The sequence below is a fragment of the Lactuca serriola genome, chromosome 3 (assembly GCF_051521515.1).
Source record: "Lactuca serriola cultivar US96UC23 chromosome 3, Lser_US96UC23_V15, whole genome shotgun sequence".
In the NCBI taxonomy this organism is placed as follows: Eukaryota; Viridiplantae; Streptophyta; class Magnoliopsida; order Asterales; family Asteraceae; genus Lactuca; species Lactuca serriola.
Window position 1 is genome coordinate 103,896,479 of NC_136410.1, and position 23,625 is coordinate 103,920,103.

The window sequence follows — 23,625 nt, forward strand, 5'->3', positions numbered from 1 at the left end:
ATATAAAGTGAGGAAATGATTGAGGTGTTGTAAAAATATCCACATTCTCTTTATATGATTTTTAACTAAAAATATAGTATTTAAAACAATTATTACATAAAACATATACTAATTATATTCATTTACGTTTATAGAAAAATAATAATAACCGCTAATAATAAAATCAATGATATTTTTAATAACGGTCTAAATAATATTAAACTATTTTAAAACTATATACCAATAATACAAAATTGATTAACAATATTATATTATAAAAAGGGATAGTAACTTAAAAAGGGTAACATATTTTTCAGTTTGTACACATTTAGTCAGTAATGTTTTTTTTGTCCACATTTTTCCATTGAACTTGTTCGACTGTTCAAATAACATCCTTATGCCTTGCTATCAGAGGTTAAACCTGTTTTCGGCATATTTGCCACCTCCGGCGACACTCCGGTCGTCTTCTCCGGTGAGTCTCCAACCATAAATCTGAAATAATTTAATTTTTTATTTTTTGATCAACAACACACACAATACTTCATCTCCAAACCAGAAATCTAAACCAAACATGAACTCAAGAACATAAATCAAAAAAATCTGAGGAAGAACATGAATAAAAACGCAGAAATCAAAGTTGTGTTCTTGAACAAAAATGGAAAATTGAAGTTAATGAATAACACGAACTCAAGAACATGAACTTCGGTGTATTCATATCGTGATTCAGCTTGAAAATCAAACACCTTACACTTAAATATCATTTTTAGAGAGAGAAATAATGATATATGTTTTTGAGTTTGAATAGAAGAAGTATCAGATGAACACATACACAATGATCTTTAAGGTGTGTAGATCTTCATCGTCTTCATCTTCTTCCCAAATCTAATGTTCGATCATCTTCTTCTTTCCAGAAACAATTTCCAAGCACATAGAAGAAATTGATTTTATGTGAGCTGGTTCAAAGGATAATGCATCGACGAACTTGTACATTGTGCTGCATTGTTTGTACTTTGTTGACTTCCAAGAACAAAGAAGATGAACACGATGAACAAAAGATCTGGAACAACACTCCGATGGTTTTTGGGTTTGAAAACCCTAACTTGAGTTAATCTTAAAGCTCATCAGACCTTCAAGAACATAAACAAAAAAGATTTATGCCGGTTTTTAGATCTGATGAAGAACAAGAACACAAATATGATGAAGAACACGAACTCAAACTCAAAAGTCATCTTTACCTATTCAAGAACATACAAACACTCATGATTCTTGATTTCTTATATGAACTTGATTTCAGATTCGAGTTCAATGTGTTCTTGAATAAAAATGGAAACATGATTTTCGAGCTTCAAACTTTTCACATGAACACTTCTAGATTCGAGTTCAGTGTGTTCTTGAACAAAAATGGAAACTTGATTTCAAACTATAACTCAAGAACATAACTTCGGTTGAGATCTTTTGATTTCTGGGAAGAAGATGAACACACACACACACACATACATCGATGAACTTGTTTTTTCTGATCTATTTGTTCTCAGATTTGGGTTGAAGTGGTTGAATGATTTATGGGTTTATGATTTTTGGGTCAAAGGGTTTGAAGGGATGAACATGATTGTGTATGTGTTTTCTGATCTATAAAACCCACACATACACACTGATTGAAGGGTTTGAGAATTTTTGTTCAGATCTAACAAACACACACACACACACACTCACACGTAACTCTAAAAACATTTTTGATGAACGTATTTTTCAGATCTAGTTTTTCTTAAAGATGTTCAATTTGGATTGAAGGGGTTGAAGAATTTTTTGAGGAAAACACATGAATCTAGGTATTTTTTGTTTATGTATGTGTTTTTTTGGTGTTTTTGGTCAGAGACTTGCCGGAAAATATGACCGGAGTCTCACCGGAGCTCACAAGAACGCCGGAAACCGACTGAACCTTCGATAGTAGGTCATAAGAATGTTTTTTGAACAGTTTAACAAGTTCAATGGAAAATTTTGGACAAAAAAAAAGTCAATGACTAAATGTGTACAAACCTGAAAATATATTACCCTTTTAAGGCATTATCCCTTATAAAAATCATGGTCTATTATAGTTAGTAAAGATGTGTAATCTTTCGTAAAGTTCATGATTATCTTTGTCTTCCCAAGATATTGCGTAGTCTTCCCAATATATAGTTTTTAATTTTGATAATGTCTTAATATAATTTTTTTTGTTTAAACTTATAAAACTTTTACCCTAATGAATTACCTATTTTAGATAATTTCCATGTACTATATTCTAAATCTTCTAAATGTATTTCCTTATAATTTACTAAACCAACAAGGTACCCTTCATGAAATTTATATATAAACTAAAAAGAGATTGAATAAATCCAAATTTATATAATCAGACTTAGCATAGTTTTTGTAGTTTTATTTATTTTTATTTTACAGTCTTTTTATTATTTAACATCTCTATAAATATATAATAAATACATAATGCATTTGATTTAATTTAATATTCCTAATTTAAAGATAAATTAAAAGTCTGTTATTAATTATTTTGATTTTGGATAGAGTCTAAATAAATTATATGCTATTCGTGTTTTTTAATTTTCACAGAAGTTGGTTTTGTAATTTTCCATTAAATATTTATGCATGTATTTTTGTTAGTAATTCAATAATAGAATGGAGAGTTATATTCTTGTAAAGAAAATACCATTGTTGTCAAAATCGCGATCCTGATCATAGGATCGTACAATCCTACGATCCGGATCGTAAAAAGATCGTATTTAGGGTAGGATCGTAGGTAGGATCGTAAGATCATAAGTAGGATCGTAAGATCGAGATCCAATCCGATCCTACCTCCCTTGATTTTTTTTTTTTTTTTTTTTTTTTTGCAAATGAGTTTTTTTACCACTTTATGTCTTTTACCCTTGTGTGTTGTGACTTGTGATTAATATTTTAAAGTTTTTATAAATTTTGAACAAAAAATTGAATGTTTGAATTATTTTTCATGATTAAAAATTATAAATTAAAATTATATTTTATTTTGTGGGATCTTAGGATCCCGATCACGATCTTACGATCTTGATCTTGCAAACCCAAAAATGACCCTACGTAGGATCTCAATCTTGACAACCTGGGAAAATACCTTTAATTAATTTATTTATGGGATTACACAAAAGAAATTGTCGGTTTTAAAATCTAAATACAAATACGAATCAAAAGATAATAAACATATCTCCAGAAACCAAATGCATTTATCATTCTAAAAACAACAAAAGAATCATAACATAAGTTGTCTATTATACGCATCACCAATAACATAAAAGTTCCATGCCTAAAATAACACATGTCCACCAGCCAGTAAATTTGAAGAATAATTAGTCAAAACCAATAAACTTAACCTAAAATCTGAATCATATTTACAACTTGAAAAAAAAAAAAAAAACCCGAAACTTCCCACTTCTATTTTGCTGGAAAAAAAAAGAACTGCACTTATTTAGTCAACCAAAACATATTAGAGTATCACATTTCAACAAAAAATATATATAAAAAATGAAAAAAATACAGATAATAAGATTTCTAAAAAAAACTTATGTTCCGTCAGAAGCGAGAAGGAAGATGTATCGCTGAAGTAAGCAATGGTGGCACATATGAACATAAGGTAATGCATGGCTGAAGTAAGAAATGGTGGTGAAGTGTACCTGCAAACCAGTGAACATATCCATATAAGATAGATAAAGAGATATATATATCATACACACATATCTGAACGGTTGAACAAGGGGTGGTGTTCGGTGGTGGGCTTCATAGATCTAAGATTTTAACATTAATGTCTTAAGAACCGGAGCATGGAGAGAAGAGCATTGATGTGTTGATGAAGGCGATGGAAGAGGAAGTCGTAGGCTGTGACGGCGGCTTGCGATGGTGGCTACAGCAGCAACTATCGAGGTGATGTCGGCGTCTGGTGATCAGAGATGGAAGAAGATTAGGGTTCTTAGGGATAGTGGTGTATTGAGATAAAATTTAAGAGGCAGTGTTTTTAAAATAAGAATCTTATGGTGTGAGTGTTTTAAGGTGAAAGCCTTTTATTTTGATTGATTATCATTACAAGAAAATCACCTTTTAGCGGCGACGCTATTACCGGCGACGGATGTCTTTAGCAGTGACACTAGAGATTGTCGCCGCTAAAAGCCCATGTCGCCGGTAATAGCGTCGCCGCTAAAGGGTGATCACCCGAATCCGTGTTTTCCCCTTCTGTTATATCTACACCGTCCGATCAAATATCCAATCCAACGATTGGGGTCACCTTATCCGTACTAACCTAATACCGGCGACATATGTCGCCGCTAAAGGTTGAAATTGTCGCCGCTAATAGTTTACTAAAAAATGACGTAGTACCCTTCCCTCCAGATTGTCGCCGCTATTGATACGTGTCGCCGGTAAAACCCTATTTGTCGCCGCTAAAGCCTCTCGCAGATAAAAAAAAAACGCACGCAGTAGACTTCATTTTTCCATTCTGCTTTCTGTTTACCTTGGCTACCCTTCGCCCCTTCCAGCTTTTTCCGAGTTCATCTTCAATTTGCTTTTCCATCCTGATTTCTCCCCACATTGTGTCATATTAAGGATATTAAGGATGAAGGTGTGATTTGGGACCGATTTCTAACCCAATTTCTTGAAGAAAGGTAATTTGATTTGATAATTTCCTTGTTAATTTGTATGTTAACACTGAAAAAGTGTTGATTAAGTTTCTAAGATTAGGTAATTTAATTTCTATGTTACCCTTGCAAATATTGTTGAAGAGATTTGTGACATCTTGGATGGCTCCTAGGTTTTGTTGGAGGACATTTGACCTTACAAGCAAGAAAACATCATCTTTACTGTCGATTTGTAGCTTCATCGGGTGAATAGCAGTTTTTCCGGCTACATATCCGTGGATTTCCGTCACTACAGGTTCTATTATTTCATTTTTTTTTGTGAATTTGGTATTTGTAGGTGAAAATTATGTGAAAATTGCCATATGTGAAAATTGTGTGTATATTTGATATTTGTATGTGAAAATTGTGTGTATATTTGATATTTAATGTATGTGGTATATGAGTATTTGGTAGAAGTATATATATGATATGTGAAATTATATGTATTTGTTATATGTAGGATGTTATTGTGTGTGTGAATGTATGTATGTTTGTTGTAAATGTGGTATATGATTGTGAAATTTTGGTATTTGGTATAAATAGGATGTTATTATCTATATATGTGAAATTATGTGTATTTGGTTTAACTAGGATGCTATTTTATGTGTATGTGAATGTATTTGTATTTGGTGTATATGTGGTATATGTATGTAAAAGTATGTGAATTTCATGTTCTTATGTATTATGTATAAGTATGTGGTTTTGGTATAAGTAGGATGCTATAATTGAAAAAAAAATTAAAAAAAATTATTGTTATAATTGCAAAGTGTTAAGAATCACATTTTAATGTTTGAATAGATGCGAATATAATAGAATTAAAATGATTATTTAAAAACCAAGTTGTCAATACGCACCAAAACAAATATGATTTTTAGGAAAACGATAGAAATTATTTATCAAACCTGTTTTAAATACTTTTAAGTAATATTTCTTATTATTTAGTGATTAACTTTTCCAAAATCGTCCAACCCCGAAATAGCGTATTTATATATGTTATAAATTATATATATATATATATATATATATATATATATATATATATATATATATATATATCTTTTAATCTCGACGGTAAATTACAAATACTAGAAACAACAACACAATAATAATAATATCCTACAAATTGTAATTAAAATTAATTAAAAAAACGCATAAATAAAAAATTTTAATTTAATTTTTTAATTTTTAATTTTTTTTTATTCTTTTAATTGTAAAAAAAATGTGGATTGGAAAAAAAACAATGCTAATTCTATATACTAAACTGTAAACCCAAAATTATGTTTCAGCAACATCATGTCTATTGATAAAAGCTGGACTACTAATCCATATCGAAACCATCCCGAGTTCCAAGCAGGACTCAAAGCTTTTATCGAGAAGTCCAAGTCACACATTGATAGTAATGGTAAAATCAGATGTGCGTGTGAAAAATGTGATAACCGTTACTTCGCAACCATCACAACCATCACATGTAAAACAATCTACTTTGGTAATTTTGGTTTTGTGGTGATTATTTGCTAAAAAGTTTGGTAGTTAGGTTTTTGTCCCAAGTGCAAAAAATAACAACGTACTTTGGTTTTTTTTGTCTTAGTTTAAAAATAGCAATCTACTTTATCATCGTAAAATGCATGTTGATTTGGTAATTTTGGTTTTGTGGTGATTATTTGTTAAAAAGTCTGGTAATTAGGTTTTTGTCCCATATGCAAAAAACAACAATGTACTTTGATTTTTTGTCTTAGTTTAAAAATAACTATGTATTTTGATAGTTTTTGTTTATTTTTGATAATTTAACTTATAAGTTTATATATGTTGTTATTAATTATGTAGTTGGAAAATCTCCGTGCGATGCTGAATGACCCGGCATGTAGGGATGAGCTGTATTCGTTTTTTCAATCCCAAAATAATCAAGGAAACGATGGGAATGAAGATAATGACATATAGGGATGAGTTTTATTTGCATATGTTATCACGCTTTGCTACTTGGTAGATTGTAAAACTTTGGTTGTTTTTTTGTAATTACCGACGACACTAATACCGGGCGACATTATTACTTTTTATATTTAATCGGATATTATGACTTTTGATATTTAATTAATTATAATCGGATGTTTGTTTTGTAATTAGCATCGACACTATTATCTTTTATATTTAATCGAATGTTGCTATGTAATTACCGAGTACATTATTACCAGCAACCAAAATCGTTAATTACAAAAAAAAAAAAAAAAATTAAAAATGAAAATCGTAATTACCGGCGACATGGTCATTACCGACGACACTGTCATTACCGGCAACACATATCGTTAGCGGCGACGCGTCCATTAGCGGCGACATCTATCATTAGCGGCGGCAAGTTCATCAATAGCGACGAAGTAGTAGTGGCGACGTATTACCGGCAACACGTCGCCGCTATTACTATTACCAGCGACATCTTGGCTTATTACCGGCGACTTTTGTCGCTGCTAATGATCATTTTCCTTGTTCTGTATTCACATGGATCAAACTCTAAACAAACAATCTACATCATCCAAAAAAATCCAAGGGCTGAAATCTTACTAGACTTTGGTCTTAAAAATTATAGAGGCCACAATTATTTATGCATTATAATGTAGTTAATATATATATATATATATATATATATATATATATATATATATATATATATATATATATATATATATATATATATATATACTAGGTTACAACCCGTGGAAACCACGGCTAAGAAACAAAAACAATATTGATAATAAAAATCGTAATGAAAAATCAAAAGTTTATAAAATTTTAATAAATTAATAAGATATAAGTTTTGTTTAGACATTTAATAAAATTATGATTATATGGAACATAATCTAAGGGGGTGTTTGGCTTAGCTTTTGTGGGGCAAAAGTCCTTTTTGTAAAATGACTTTTTGTAAAAGAACTTTTTACAAAAATTATTTTTTAAAATGTGTTTGGATTAGCTTTTGAAGAGAAAAAGTCAAAAATTAAAATGTTTGGTTTAATTTTTATATGTAAAATGACAAAAAAGGACATGTTTAGGGTAGATGAGGGGTATATTGGTAATTTAATATTTTTAGCTGATGAAAAATTAGGAAAAGTCAGGTAATCGTGACTTTTCAAAAAGACTGAAATTACTCTATGGAAAAAGTCATTTACAAAAGTCCTTTTCCCTTTGCCAAACATCTTTTGGGACTTTTTCTAAAAAATAAAGTCAAAAGTCATTTAAAACGCTAACCCAAACACCCTCTAAATTTGAATAGCTTGTAAAAAGAGATTAAACGTAAGAAAGTTTTCAAATAAAGCAAATTCTCCATTAAATATTCAAAAATTACAAAGGAACAATAAATAAATTCCTATTGAGAAATAAAACCAACACATAGGAAACTTGAACCACTAAAGTAATCCAAGAAAGAATCGGTGAACGTAAAATGAAGTTTATAAGCAAAAGATAATATAGGCTAAAAGAAACACAAACATATGATATAGCCACATATGATATAGCCACTTTTTTACTCCAAGATAGCTTGATAATAAACTTCACACTGTCACAACCACATCCAAATATTATTCCCAATAGGATCTATATGATTTGCTGAACAATAAACAATCACTTATAATTATGGTTGTAATAAAAATGTTTTAAGAAGGCTTTTGACAAAGTTATAACAACAACATACTTATAATTGGCTAAAAATAAAAGTGAGAACCGGTGATTTGTGGCCTTTTTGGTGTAGTTTTGTACAATCAACTATAGTTCCTTTCAATTTTTGGCTGAAAATACAAATAAAGTATTAGTATAACACATGATTTAAGCTAAGATCTAAATTAGTAAAAATTATGAAACAATGCTTTAAAGGAAATTTCACTAAGAAACATCATATATAATATTTTAATCTACAGACATAAAGAGAGAGTTTCCCTTTTACAGTTTTACTTCTTACTTCACAAAAATAATCATCTAAAGGAGGCATAAGAAATTGTTCAAAAAATAAGACTACATTCTCTAAACCAAGAAAAAGAAGAACAAAATTGGATTGTTTATAAAACTAAAAAGGCTCTACCATGATATGATTTGATTAGGTTAACCTTGAATTAAACTATATCCAACATAAATTCAGTGAGTAAAACCAAGTCGTTAATATCAATAAGCAACCACAACGTGTCAACGATATTTATATAACAAACAAATGTATAAGAGTATCCTTTAGGAAATCTACTAAACACCAAGTACCCATATAACATATACCAAACCTCAATAGATTTAACTTCCAAGAAAAAAAAAGGAAAGAGCATTCAAACATATTATAAAGGATGCATGACCTAAAAATAACATTACCGAGACACATATAGGCCTCCACCACATATAGGCTTCCACAACAAACCTATCTAATAAGAACTCATATAATATAAGTTAAGTGATTAACTTCTCATCATATATTTTCATTGCAAAATAACTTTAACGTAATTAGCATATATTCCAGTCATGACAATAGGACACATTTTAACAGTCAAAGTCCCACCTTTTTCACGTCAAGCTGTAAAAAATTCACTACCACGTAGAAACTAATAAAAAAAACTCGACAACTCATTAAAATGGGTATAAAAATTAAACATTATGTATTAAAACACACAAACCTAGAACATTAGTCTTCTTAAACTATTTAACTTACCCAAAAATAGCATCAGAAGGTTCATTTATGCTTCTGTTTCTTTCATTAGCCTAATTTTAAAAAGGGTTATAATCATTATATCCCAGAAATAACATTCTACTTTCACTTATTTGTTTGTTATAGCATTTTACATTCACTTAAAATTGATAAATTCCAGTTGTACTTCTGGAAGTATTGCCTAGGAAAATTAAACCCACATCAACCCCATCTTGTTTTTGATTGGGTACTTCTATAAAAACATATCAATTGAATAGTTTGAACCGGTATATGTATTAAATCTAGCATCATTTCCCATAGGTAAACAATTTTCATCTACTACTTTACCAACATCATTTGCTTGCCCTACTTTACCTTGATGAAGCTAGCACAATAGAAAAATGAATAATCTCCCCAATCAAGACCAGACCAAGCTTTGTGCTTGATATTTTATATATTTTACATACACTTATAAAGAGTGAAGCAAATGTACAGTGAAGAATTGGAGATAATCTTTATTCTAAAATGCAGGGGAACAGGAATGGGTCTTCATTCATATGGCTCCTCTGCTTGATGATACTACTTCTTCTCCTATTAAATCTGAATAAATTAAAATGTAGACCCCTCATATTAATATATATAAATCAAGATAAAAATAAGAATGAATAATTTAAATTGAATCATTTTACATGGAATACAAAGTTTTTATGCCTCTTCAAACCCAACGATTCACAGATGGGAAAATGCATTTGCCATAAAAGGCAAAAAATTAAGTAGAAACTTAAAGAAAACAATAGATCACTCCAATCCATCTATTTAAGCATTGGAAATTAAGCTTTTACATAGCACATCAGAAACACCATTGTGAATCCTTGGATGATTTTTACCTTGGTTCATCACCGACAGTTCCTTTTCGTGCATATATAAGAGCATAGTGGCGACGCTTCAGTGAGAAATCCGATTTGAGACCTATTTAGCACCTAACTACTCTAAAAGTATCAAGCCTAGAAGAAATCCACATGTAAGTATACTCATAAACTTGTTAAAATCCTCTTTTCTTGACCAATCATTAGCGATTCTCGCCTTTGATTTCTATAGATTCATCTTTGATGAGTGTAACCGAAATGAGAAAAATTATAGACATGGAGTGAAAAGAAGGAAGGTTACCTGCTCATATGTTGCTCAAAATCTTTACTAAATTCTTGGAATCTGCAATTGTCGAAGGGGGATGGTAGAATTAGAAAACCTAAATCTCAAACCTCATGATTTCCAGAGACAAAAGAATAAGGGTTGCTAGCAACGAACGATCAAACTCTTACCTCATTCTGAAGGAGAATTCTTGAGCGAGAGTGTTAAAATAAGAAACCCAACTGAAAGAATGATGGAGGGGAGATGGTGGTGGTGAAGATGACCGATGTAGAGTTTTGTTGAAAGAGAGATTTTTCCATGTACAATTGCATGAGCAAAACTGATTGACTCTCGTTCTCAGTAGTCTCTATTATAGAGAGAATCGGGGAGATAAAAAAGAAAGTAATAAATTGATTTTGTCGGATGATTTATTGCTGATTTACAGGGATTCCTGTTTGAACTTTGAATTTGATTTGAGCGTGGAGAGGAGGAAACCGAATAGTAGGGCTAGGGCAGAAAGGAAAAAGGGGTAATACCGGAAATTCACTTAGATGTTATTGGCGGGATAAATCGGTTAGGAGGGGCTAATAGAATGCCACATGGCAAAATTGTTCTTATTTATTAGATTAGGGGATAGGGGATATATATAAAAGATCCAACAGACTTAGGACTAGTATTTTCACCTTAACTCCTGTTCCTTGTCTGGTTGTGGACATATGATAGAATCATTAGTTCGACTGCCTTTTTGATCTAAATTATATATATATATATATATATATATATATATATATATATATATATATATATATATATATATATATATATATATATATATATACACTAGGTATCTCCCGAGGCCCGTGCTAAGCACGGTCCGAGCATGGCTATTGGGTATTTAGAAAGATTAAAGTATATTGGAATGAAGTATGTTGCTATTATTAATAAGCAATCCTTATTGGACGTACATTGCTATTATGGGTAACAAAACGAAATTACATTCATGTGACCTTTAAAAATAAAAACATTGTACTGTCAAAGCTATTTTAAAATGTCAACAAAACAAAAACGTGAAAGTAAGATGCTAAATGATAAATTATGTTATGTACTTATATTAAATCTCAACTGCTGAAGCTTAGAGGGAGGTAAGAGATCATCACTACAAGTGCCTTTAATAGTGGTGTATGTACGTAATTTATGGTTGTTCGTGCAAAGTTTCCACATGTTTGTATGCACACATAGAGAAAGATATCTAATATCTTATAGGAATGGTAAAAAGTCTTCTTTTAGAAATTTGAGTCTATACAGTATAGTATTCGTTAAAAAGCTCTGAACATGAACACATAAGGGTAATTTGGGTATTTGGTTCATAGTTGTTGAACAATATTGTGTAATAACAAAAAATTGGAAGGTCAATGATATAAATGGGTAGATTTTCAACATAAAAGACCTAAATAAGCAAAACAATATGAAAGTACAATGCTATATTATACAAACAAACGAATGTACATTCCTATTTCCCATGAAACTTGAGCTGATCAATTTAACATGAAACTTGACATGATAATCCATATCATAGATGAACACAATAAGCAATGTAATTGTTAAAGTAAAAGATATTCATAATCCATATCGTAATATTATTTGAATAGTAAGAGTGAATATAAGTATGATGCTATATAATGTTAGATTAATGGCAAGAGTGATGCCATCTATGGGTTTTCATATGGTCTCAGAGTGGGAAAAAGTAAAAATTTTCCAAAGCTGTAAAAGTAAAAGATATTCATAATGCACAATTTTGAGATTGAAATAACATGTGTAAATGTATAGCAAATTTAGTGTACAATGATTGAGTGGGTGTATTATATTCATCATTTTTGGTTAATCAACATAGGTATGATCAATAGTCATTGATATATTTATGAATTTATGTTATATATATTTTTTCGACATCATATATATTTGTTGTAGAAAAAGGAAATGTATGATTATGCTATTAGAATGTCGAAATTAACATGAAGATGACCAACAAAATTATTATAGAGTAAATGAAGTTAGTTGAGGCATACATGAATTAATGTTCTAATAATGTAATAATGTAATAATGTTTGATATAATAACATAAAAACATACCAATACCATGTTGAAATAACATAATATTATTTTTATTTTGGTAAGTGATAATGATCATCAGTCGGTTGGTAGATTGTGTGGAAAATAGTCTGTGACAAGCAAATGAAAGCAGTCAATGTACATAAATAAACAATGAAACTAATTAATGCAATGTTGGTTGTTGATCCATACCTATTTCATTCTTTTAGTTGGTCTTGATGTGCCAACGGATGATTATTCTATCACTTTTGTTTTCCCTACATCTGGTTGGGGTTGCTTTTGGGTTTGCTTAGGTGAGGCTGGTTTTGTTGTTGACAAATTTTCAGATTTAGTTGATGGAATGAGTAGTTGTTGCTCTTTAGTGTAATGTTCTTGGACTTTATGCAACTTGACAATGACAAATCTTGTGATTTGTTGTTGTTGGTTCCATGATTGATATGATCGTACAAATGTGACAACTGATAATCCTCGAACTGATGATGCGATAACATCATGTATATTTTTTTCCTGCTTTATGTAATTTATTAAATACAATGAAAATATTTGAATAATTAAAAAATGACAGTATTAAAAATAGGAAACCTTACACTTTCTGCTACATCTCTGATTTCACTGGGGTTTAATGGAATTAACTTTTCAATTTCAAGTGTTGATATGCTTGCAGCAATTGTTCTAGTTCCATCATTGATTTCAATTATTGCCTTTGAGCTGTTCAAAGAATCATGTTGTTGAAAGAAAATTGGTTTAAAAGTTAATTAATAGAAATACGCATACATGATCTGTACTTCTGATTTCTCTTTACAAAGAGGGTATTTGATGTTCCAGTTTACATCTGCTTGAATTGGTTTTAAACACATAGCACATATTGTTTGTGTGAAACTTCTATCTTGTTGAAGTAGATTGAGATTTCCTTTTATCCAAGTTGGTTTACCCTGGTGTCAAATAATCGGTAAGTCAATGACGGTTTAGAATATATAGAATAGTTGGTGAACATTTGTTATAATTACTTACATTTTTCATCCTTATAATTGCCCTGCCTATTGGAAGTATGTCTTTGTTTTCGGGAGGTGGCAACAGAATCTCAGTATCCTTGTATGTTTCATTCTGAAGGAGTACTTTAATTTCTGCTTTGTTAATTGTGTATCTGTGCATTACAAAAAATTAATTAAATATAATTATGGGTAATTATTATCTTGAATATACCAGTCTTGTAGCTTTAGATCATCTTTTCACTGGTGGATTTATAAGAATAGCAGATCTGAGGCTTGTAGTGATTGATTGTCCTGATTTGCATGTAGTTAATCATTAGTGTATTTTTTTAGGCATATATGTAGCTGCATTATGTTTGAAAGGGATTCGAATATACCATAGAATGTTGTCACTTTTACCCTCATTGCAAATACCAAAGCCCAGTAAAGCCCAGTATTGGTAATTTTGTCCAAGGCATTTCCTTCAATTTCATCGATGGGATTCCATAATGTTAGAATTAGAAGTTTTTTCCTGATAAAAATTTGTCAATTTTAGAATAATAACAATAAATAAATTTTAAAAAAATGATTTCATATTGTTAATCTAAGAAGTTAATCTTGCACATACTCCTCATTGACAATGATTACGTCCCTTTTTGATGATGTTTTTGATCCCTTTTTCACATGCTGAATTGGCAAACATTTAATTACAACACCTCTTACATCTGCATTTTGAAAGGTATAGATGTATATGTGACAATGTGGTTATAAATGTATATAAATGAATGGGTAAAGTGTATGTCTTACTTAGATAATTTTCTTCATCTGCATATTTGTATAGTTCACTAAATGGGGTAAAGTGAAATTGGCATGAGAGCGGTGGTGGGGTTTGTTCTTCGATGGGTTCAATGAGTGTTTGTCTGCTTAGTGTCCAAGAAAATTCATATGAATCAAGTTGAAAACGTGGTTCCATGAGTCTCAAATTTGCATTGGAAATTTGATAGCGATTGTATGGTTTGAATGTATTTTCAAAAAAGTCAAGGTCATTACTATAGACTAAGGCCGACACTCTTGTCCCCTGATGTAACAAACATGATTAGAATCAACATACAAATTGAAAATATAACGCATGTAATGTTGGTATACCTGTGTGTCTGCAAACATGAGTCTCCTAAATTCTTTTTTTGCGTTACTAAGTTGTCTATGACCACATTCTACAACTTGAATTTCGATGGTCCAACTTTTCTTCATGTTTGGAGTGATGTCGACTATGTTGTAGTAGTCTCTCGTCATTTTTTTGGTTATCTGTTATGGGTAAATAATTATATTCAATACAGAGTTCAATTCAATAATTAATTTGTTTATATCCTTGGTGTAGCAAGTCATCTGTTGTTAATGTATGAACTGGTATTGATTAATAGTAATATATAAAATAAAATAAAATTTTTATTTACTAATAAATATTTGTTTATTTCTTGCATCATTTGTAATACATAAGCATGACGATAATTGCGTGAATTTTATGGTGAAGTATACATATGAGGGCTAAACCCAAACAGATGATGTTTGTACGTAATGGAACATGTGTCTGATTTCAAAAAGAAATACGCATTCAAAAGATTTTGCTAATTGGTATTTAAAGTTTCTTCCCTGTGAATATATGAAAATTAGTAGGCAGTCACAACAAACGAAAGCCAACATACCTGTTTGTGAAGCGTCCGATGAATCGGAATTTGAATACTACGTTTCTAGAAACATATGTGCCAGTGTAATGCCTTGTGTGCAATATATGGTGAAATCGTTATAATCGTTTAATATTGTGCAGGGCAGTTACAATGAAGTTCAAAGAACCGCCGTTATAGCGGTTTATGCGGAAGGCAACATCATTGACGTGTACTGACAATTTATGTTGAGGATTTTAATTGGGCTGGCTTTTACGTATAATTATATGTATTATCAGTTAATATTGTAACTTGATTGGATTATATAAATCATATTCGTGTGTTTTACTTTTCAAGTAGTTAGCCATGTCATTTTTTTTAATTACTTAAGTTAAATCAACTGTTATGAGTATGTGGCCACATACAATTGCGTTTATTATTTATGAATTTTAAAAATGCAGTGTTTAATTTAAATCTATATTTGAATAATTTTTTAATGATTGGTTCAATCCAATGATAAACAAGGTTCAAATCATTGATTTAATTGAGGCTATTCAATGTTGTTGAATTTATTGATGAGCAAAGGAACTGACCCGGCTGAAACCGGCCCGAACCAGACTTAGTTTGGGAACCGAAGTCGAATAAAATTAAGAACCGAACCGGACTGCCAGTTCTATCGGTTCCGGTTCTACCTTGTTCCCGGTTCCTACCAATTCTTATCGTGTATTCAATGTTGGAACTGGTCATCGTGAAATAGCAAAATACGGTCCGGATTTTGTCGGTTCTATCAGATTTTGTTGATTCCATTGATTCTGGTTTTTACTAGTTGCAAAAATCCACAAGAATATCGTACAGGTCTTGCAAGAAAGGTTCTATATGGTCCGGTTCCAGTTTCAGCACTGGTTTCCGGCCGGTGTCCTAATCCAAATGTTCATCCCTAGTTGAATTTGATTTTGTTAGTGTTTGTATTAAAATTTTGTTTTAAATTTTGGCCAATAGCTATCAATTCATGGGCAATAAGATCTTATTCGAAATGATAGACATAAATGTAAAGACAAATTGTTATATAAAATACATATGCTGGTTGTAAAGTTTACATCGTAAACAAACAGGAAATGTTGCTTGAATGTCTGTAATTGATCAATTCACACCACCTGTCCTTTCATTAACCTTAACTATTTTTTCAGGTGAATTGCGTTTTTTATGAAGTGTGATTGTCACTTCTGAAGGAACAATTTTCGTTCCTTCATCATTTCTGAATCATGTTCCTACAATATATTATGAATACATTAGAATTGACATATTTTTAATCATTAAAAAACTTTTTCATTTCTAAATAGAACTTATCATTTATCATTGAAGCCACTTGTATATTACTTGTTTCTGACCCGCTTTTATTTCTGCCTGAAGTGCTCTCTCATATTTGCACACTGGGAACCCTTACTAATGCATGGGCCTCCTGATCAAAATCATATAAAAAGTGTTCAATTTTTATTTTGAATTAAATATATAAAATTTTGATTTGTGTTAATAGCATTTTTCATTTGAACAAAATTTATAATTAAAAATATAAAATGTAATTTGAAATATAACTAAAATCTGAACAAAATATTTAAAGACCTATACCTTCCCATCATAATCTGAATTGACAATTTATGATGAAATGCAGACACTTTCCAAATTGGTTAAACCACTTAGTATTGTATATAGTGTGGGGTAAAATGTTGATGTTCTTCAGGTATCTAAAATTAACGAGAAAATAAAAAATGAAATGGCTGAGTTACACTCAGGTAAAATTCTGAAAAAAGTGACCAATATTAACCAAATTAAGTTAAAAATGTGTTACCAATAGGAGACTGACAGCCAATGCAACAGACCTTCCACAGTCGACACCCAGGCCACATTAGCTCACATGCCAACATAAGATTTGAAAAAGACATGTAAGAACATCATGTAATTATTATACATTTACAACATACTTACTTTGTTGTCCATTTCTTAGTTTCAAAGAAAACATGAAATTATGATTACCTGATTAAGCCTGTTGTATGTAACATGTGTTTTCTTTGTAGATATACCTTTAGTTGTGTTTGGAACATTGTAATACTTCTTGATATACAATATTTTTTTGTCTTTTTTCTGTGTGGAGTTTTTTGTGATTTTTTTTATAACCACTTTAACACTTTCAATTCTTCTAGCACGGGACAGGGCAACGTATAGCTGTCCATGTGAAAATATAGGTTCTTTAAGGTATACGCCCACAATGTCTAGTGTTTGTCCTTGTGCTTTATTTATAGTCATTGCAAAGCATAGTTTGATTGGAAATTGTGTTCTTTTGAATGGCACTGTGTAGCCTTCTCCTATAGCTGGTTGTAATGGTATTCTATGAATAAACACCTCTTTCCCAGCATAATCACCAAAAGCTATCTCTGCCCGGATAACATTTCTATTAAAGTTCTTGCAAAAGAGTCTTGTACCATTACACAATACTTCTATAGGATTCATGTTTCTTAGTAATATAATATAATAGGTGCATTTTGCTTTAAAATTAGTCATGTGGTGGCATTCCATTCGGTGTTAAAGAATGCAGAAGATCCTCATAATGACCTTGGTCGTTTGGATCAAGGGTTTCATCGAAACTAACATACTCTTTCACCTCACCTTGGAATTTTTGTATTAAGATTTCATTGATCTGATCAACAAAAGTATTTTTCGTTGTCAAGATAGCTCGGTTCATTGATGAAGGTATAGTTGTGTAATGTTGAGAAATATTTGGGTAAACATATTCAATAAGAGTAAGTAATCCTTCTGATTCTTCACTTTCTTCTATAACAATTTGTTTTGGAAGAGTAACATCATCCTTATCTGAATTTTCATTACCATCACCTAATCGTAGAAGAAAGTCTGTAAAAATTGGATCTAGTAATGCCCTCATGTTTTCATCTAATTGTAGAAGACACAATGTTCGCCACAGGTAAGAGTTAGTCAAACAAGCAGCAATTGTATCATGTTTGCTTCCATTGGGAACAACTGGCAATGTCTGTCTAAAATCACCACCAAGTACAACTACTTTTCCACCAAAAAGTTCATCCTTTTCCATAAGATCACGCAAAAGATCATCTAGAGCTTCTATTGTTGAACGTTTAGCCACTGGGGCTTCATCCCATATAATTTTTACAACTTTTAATCAATATACCCAGTGCACATTATTTACTTATTCTACAATTTGATCTATCTGTTAAATCTAATGGAATTTTAAACTTGTCCTACCCCCTGGTAGTAATGATGCTGCAATACCTGATGTTGCTGTAGCTAAAGCTATATGTCCTTTCAATCTGATGTTTGCTAACAATACTCTATACAGGTAAGTTTTCCCTGTACCACCTGGACCGTCAATAAAAAACGCACCACTTATGTTATTTTCTACTTTTCCAATTATCGTATCAAAAGCAAGCTTTTGTTTTTCATTTAGAGTGTGTATTGCTTTTCGATCGCTTTCTGATACAATAATACTTCTTTCTGTTGTTATTTCTCTTGTTTCATAGCATAATATATTTCATTTGGCAATATATTGTAATCTAAGAGTTGTTTTCCATTTGACTGTAGAAATGTGTTAATTTGCTTAAATGCGCAGCGCTTTGCTTCAGGTAATGAATAATTATTGCACTGTGTCATGTGATCTTCAAACGATCGCCATAATTTTAATGGATTGTTTAGATTTGTAAACATAAGTAAAGTAGCAAAAAGTCTTCACAATTCATATGGCATGTGGAAGTTTGATGCCTCTTGCATGCATAATTGTTGGCTGTTATCATCAAGTAAATATCCTCGTAATAATGCAGATTCACGATAGGTGTCAACTTTTTGTCCATTACAAAATTTAAGATCATCGTACGACTTTGGACATCGAATTTTAGATAACAATATTCTCAAATAATACCATTCACCTTCACTTGGATGTGTCACCACAATGCGTCCTATTGAATTCTCAGTTTGTCTAGGTAACCAAATTTTGTTGTCTGATTTCCATACAAAATGGTCAGGAAATTCTACATATGTCAGATTAAGATGTTGTGCATATCTATCTGTACTATTTTGAAAAAAAATTCGGTCAACATAGTTTTTCTCTTACCTAAATTGTCTATTATATTTGCCAGTTGTTCTTTCTTTTTGAATGTTATTGGTTTATAATTTTCTAAATGTAAAGGTAAATGAATGACTGCTGGTTTGATTTCACCTAATGAAAATCTGAAAATTCTCCAAGCTCCCTCTGGAGGTGATATCCACCTACCTGCTTGAAATTGATCAATTTCGTTTATGACCGTTGGATGATCATCTTGTGTAACGGAAAAACTTATTTTGTAACATCCTTTGCATATATACTTATATATGTATTTCACAGCCTTTATTGTAGAGCATATTTCTATATTAATGTGACAATCCAACTTACATAGTAAATATGGATTGTATGGAACAACCCATCTATTATCTAGCGTAGCACCTCTAACTGTAACTTTAACCCCATTGTTACGTCTTCTGTATGCAGGGTAAGCATCATTATCTTGTGTTGTTACCTCACAAAATTCTTTGGGAAAAAAAATTCTTACAATACCCTTTTTTTCATACAAACATTTTTTGGATTAAGATCACCACATGGAACATGAAGCATATGTTTTACCACCATTCTAAATAGATGAGGATTTGAATTTTCATCTGGTATTTCGGTTGAAACTATCTCATCATACTCTTCTGGATGGTACATCTTATGTTGTGGTCCAAGTATTAATAAAAAAATGAGCATGTGGTAGTCCTCTTTTTTGAAACTCCACAACATAAGTATGTGCAACAACCTTACCAAAAATTTCATTTTTAAGAATTTCTTTCTTAAATTGCTCAAGTTTTGCAGGGAAGACTCTAACAATTAAATCTGCTCTATTTTGTGTTTCCTCATGACACATCATGTGTTGTTTGATTTCTGGCCAATTAGGATTACATGTTAATGTTACAAAAATATCAGGCTTACCAAAATTTTGCACTAATGCCATAACATCAATGTATTTTCTTCTCATGTTCCTTGGACCACCAATAAAATTTGTTGGTAAAACCACTCGTTGGCCAATAGCTGATGCGCTCGTTTCACCACTTGCCATAGCATCTACCACTCCTTGAAGGAACTCTTGTCTTAACTCTTGTTGTTGATTTCTATAAAAAGCTAACCGTTGTGTTTCTAATTTTATGTAACTATCAATTATATATTGTTCTAATAATCTACCAAAAAGCAACAAACATGATTTATCATGCGAACGTATTTGAAGTTTATATGCATAATATTCTCTTATAGAAACACATTTTGTATTCTCCAAAGATTTCCCCATAACTGAAAAAAACAAATCTATTAGTTTCAATTTAGATGTTTTACAAAAACATGAAGGGTATTTCCTTACCTATTTCTTCCATATTTAATAAGTCATCAACATTTGTAATACCCGATGGCGAGATTAGCCTTTCGGCGGAACATGTAACTGTTTTACTATTTCCTCGTTCAGTGGGACTTTTTTTTGGTATGTGTTGATGCCAGCCAAGTTCTCCATATGGAAACATTAGAGGGTATTGTAAAGGATCATAACAACCATAATAATACTAAACACTCTTTGGTTCGTCACTGTGTGTTCTTACTTGTATATTTCTACGACCATGTTCACCGTTCTCTTCACCCTTAACCCATAATGCTGCAACTTGTGAAACCTCTGGTTTGTTATATACACGTTGATCTTGTCCTGGAATAGTTTTAAGAACAATCTTATATTCATTCAAACATGGAATTTCTCTTAAATTTCTAAAAAAAAAGTGCATATAGATTATCTACCAGATAACTTATACATGTTGCAATTAAGTGTTTAGATAATCTTGGGGATGATGTTAACTGATTTTCAATTTCATTATTTGTATCATGAAAATATAATTGAAGGTTTTTGGCTTCTTTCTCTTTAGGTTGTAGATTGTTCATGAAGTGGTATACCTGTCCTTGCACTCTACAAGTGTAAATACCCATATTTCGTCTTGTAAGGTTTTTATCAGCTGTAACACCATATGATGTGAATGCAAATGTATTATTATATGTTCTAATATATGTTCTAAATGATTTTGCTTCTTCAGAATTAGCTGTCAATAAATTTCGCATGATTTGTAGGAGTTCATTACTGGATAATACAATACGACCTTCTAGACAACAGAAATTTGATGTTTCTGAATAAAATTTCACAACATGACAATAAGAATAACACATGACCTCTGGAAGAACATTAGCAGATAAAATTACTTGTTGCAATAGATTCTTTCCTTTTTCTATTGCTATTTTTCTTGTCTATAGTATTTGATTTCTCAATTGGTGGACCTAGATTTCTAAGTTTTCTCTTGTTGAGTCTTTCACTTTTATTAGTTATGTTTTCGTTTATGTGGTATAGGCCTGTTTGTATGGTATCACACAGTTTTCCATTTGTGTTGTTTATTGTTACATTTGTATGACAAGTATTCTTTAATTTCTTCTTCTTCCATTTTATGAGAGCTTCTTTTCTATATCTTTTCTTATATGCATGAGCATCATTAACCATATCTAACTTGTCAATTATAGCATCACAATTACCATTTTTTTCTTCCAGTTTATAATAGCTATTCTCTTATATAGTTTCCTAACTACATTAGAAGAGCTAGCAACAGGAGTTATTTTTGTGTCATTGTTTGTTGGTTGATGACATCCATTCACGATCCTGAATTTTGGTAAAAATAACAAAAAATTGTAAGGTCAATGATATAAATGGGTAGATTTTCAACATAAAATGTCTAAATATGCAAAAGAATATGAAAGTACAATGCTATATTACACAAACAAACAAATTTACATTCCTATTTCCCACATAAGAGTGATGTATACTTCCTTCAAAGTGACAGTTTTCAAATTGAATGGTGAGGTAAGGAAAGAAGTAAAAGATGAGATAAGTCACAAATAAAGATATAACCTAGGAATGAATTATTATCGAGTCAATCAATTTAACATGTAGATGTTTAATTTGACATGATAATTTATATCATTCAAGAACATTACAAGCAGTGAAATTGTTAAAATTTCATAACCTACTAAAATTCAAATTCATTCAATATTGCCTGGTTATTAAGAAGATAACATTAAAAAAAAACAGAGAGAGACAGGACAAAAATGACATTGCAATAATGCTACAATTTTAACTAAATAATGGGTAGTTCAATTGATTAGTGTTGTAGTTATTACTATATTGATATGATTTTCTTTATGGAATATTAATGTAGTTAAGATAAGTTGCGGATATATCTGATTTTTATATTCACATGTACATAACGCTAATTAACAATTTATAATTTTTGGTTAACTTAAGAAAGTGGACTAATGAAGTGTAATTAGATCAATCAAAATTCATTTCAACTTATACTTTTAACACCAGGTTGTATATTCATAAGTCACGAAAATTACAAGATACTAAAACTTTTTCACAGGGGATGTTTCTGATTTTGTTTTTTAATTTAAAGGAAAACAATTGACTAATTATGCTCAATTTTAGAAACACAGAAACATGGAAAACAAAATTGTAATTTGAAGGCTATGTCAATTTTTTTAATATTATGGAAATTAGTAGATTTTTTCTGAATTTTTTTTTTTAATTTAAAGGAAAAAAGTTGCCCAATTATGATCAATTTAGAAATACAGGAACTTGACAAACAAAATTGCAATTAGAAGGCTATGTCAATTTTTTCTTTTTCTTTTTTAATTTGATGGAAATTTGATGTTTTGCAATCACACCATTAAAAAAACTACATGCAATATGGGATAAATATGGTCAATTTTAGTTTGGGATAGAGACCTATTTACGACGCTAACCTTCATGAACATTGGGAATTATGCTTTTGAAAAGTTAATAACCAAACAGAACACAAAAGAACGAGAGAGGAAATGGGATTCTATACAGGGTAACATACACAAATTTGCAGGAAGGTACTAATAAATCACAATGGTTGTGAACCTTTATTGAATCAGAAAGATGAAGCATGACAAATTTCATGCAATTCGATCCGATAGAGGTTGTTCATCCCTTTCACAAATAACCCATAATCATTCAGAAACGTTTTAAGACAATTTCACATATCAGATGAGAACATGTCATGGTATAATATAGAAGAGAAGCAAGAACGATCTCAAGTAATTAAAGTCGAATGAAATTAGTGTTAGTGAAGATGTACCTGTGGGAATGAAAGGATGGCAGAAGATCACTTTGAATAGGTTGAAGTAAGTTGTTGGTCGTGCCAAATGTCCGGCTTAAAGATCACTTGATCTTCGAGATCCTATGAAATAATTTTTTTTAATTTCTGTCAAAAATGTGTGTTTTTGGCTGGAGTACATGAAAGTGTGCACACTATATCAG

General features: G+C 30.9%; 2 protein-coding genes and 1 long non-coding RNA gene across 3 annotated transcripts; all 3 read right to left on the minus strand.

The window, feature by feature from the left end:
- Positions 1-9,560: 9,560 nt before the first annotated feature.
- Positions 9,561-10,993, minus strand: LOC145094612 (uncharacterized). Its single transcript, XR_013703436.1, has 4 exons — positions 10,629-10,993; positions 10,477-10,518; positions 10,197-10,313; positions 9,561-9,909 (listed from the first exon to the last, which is right to left on the minus strand). It is a non-coding gene; the product is annotated as an uncharacterized LOC145094612 (long non-coding RNA).
- A 1,787-nt stretch (positions 10,994-12,780) lies between these two features.
- LOC145095580 (replication protein A 70 kDa DNA-binding subunit B-like) lies at positions 12,781-14,807 on the minus strand. Its single transcript, XM_079033430.1, has 8 exons — positions 14,661-14,807; positions 14,322-14,592; positions 14,143-14,239; positions 13,885-14,046; positions 13,558-13,690; positions 13,321-13,478; positions 13,134-13,254; positions 12,781-13,053 (listed from the first exon to the last, which is right to left on the minus strand). Exons 1-8 carry the CDS (start codon positions 14,805-14,807, stop codon positions 12,781-12,783), a joined length of 1,362 nt encoding a protein of 453 aa, XP_078889556.1.
- A 2,916-nt stretch (positions 14,808-17,723) lies between these two features.
- LOC145095581 (uncharacterized) lies at positions 17,724-21,786 on the minus strand. The gene is made up of 9 exons (XM_079033431.1): positions 21,495-21,786; positions 21,100-21,421; positions 20,878-21,011; positions 20,031-20,552; positions 19,626-19,760; positions 19,308-19,511; positions 19,123-19,260; positions 18,473-18,694; positions 17,724-18,355 (listed from the first exon to the last, which is right to left on the minus strand). The coding sequence occupies exons 1-9, from the start codon at positions 21,784-21,786 to the stop codon at positions 17,724-17,726; spliced, it is 2,601 nt and encodes an 866-aa protein (XP_078889557.1).
- Positions 21,787-23,625: the final 1,839 nt, after the last annotated feature.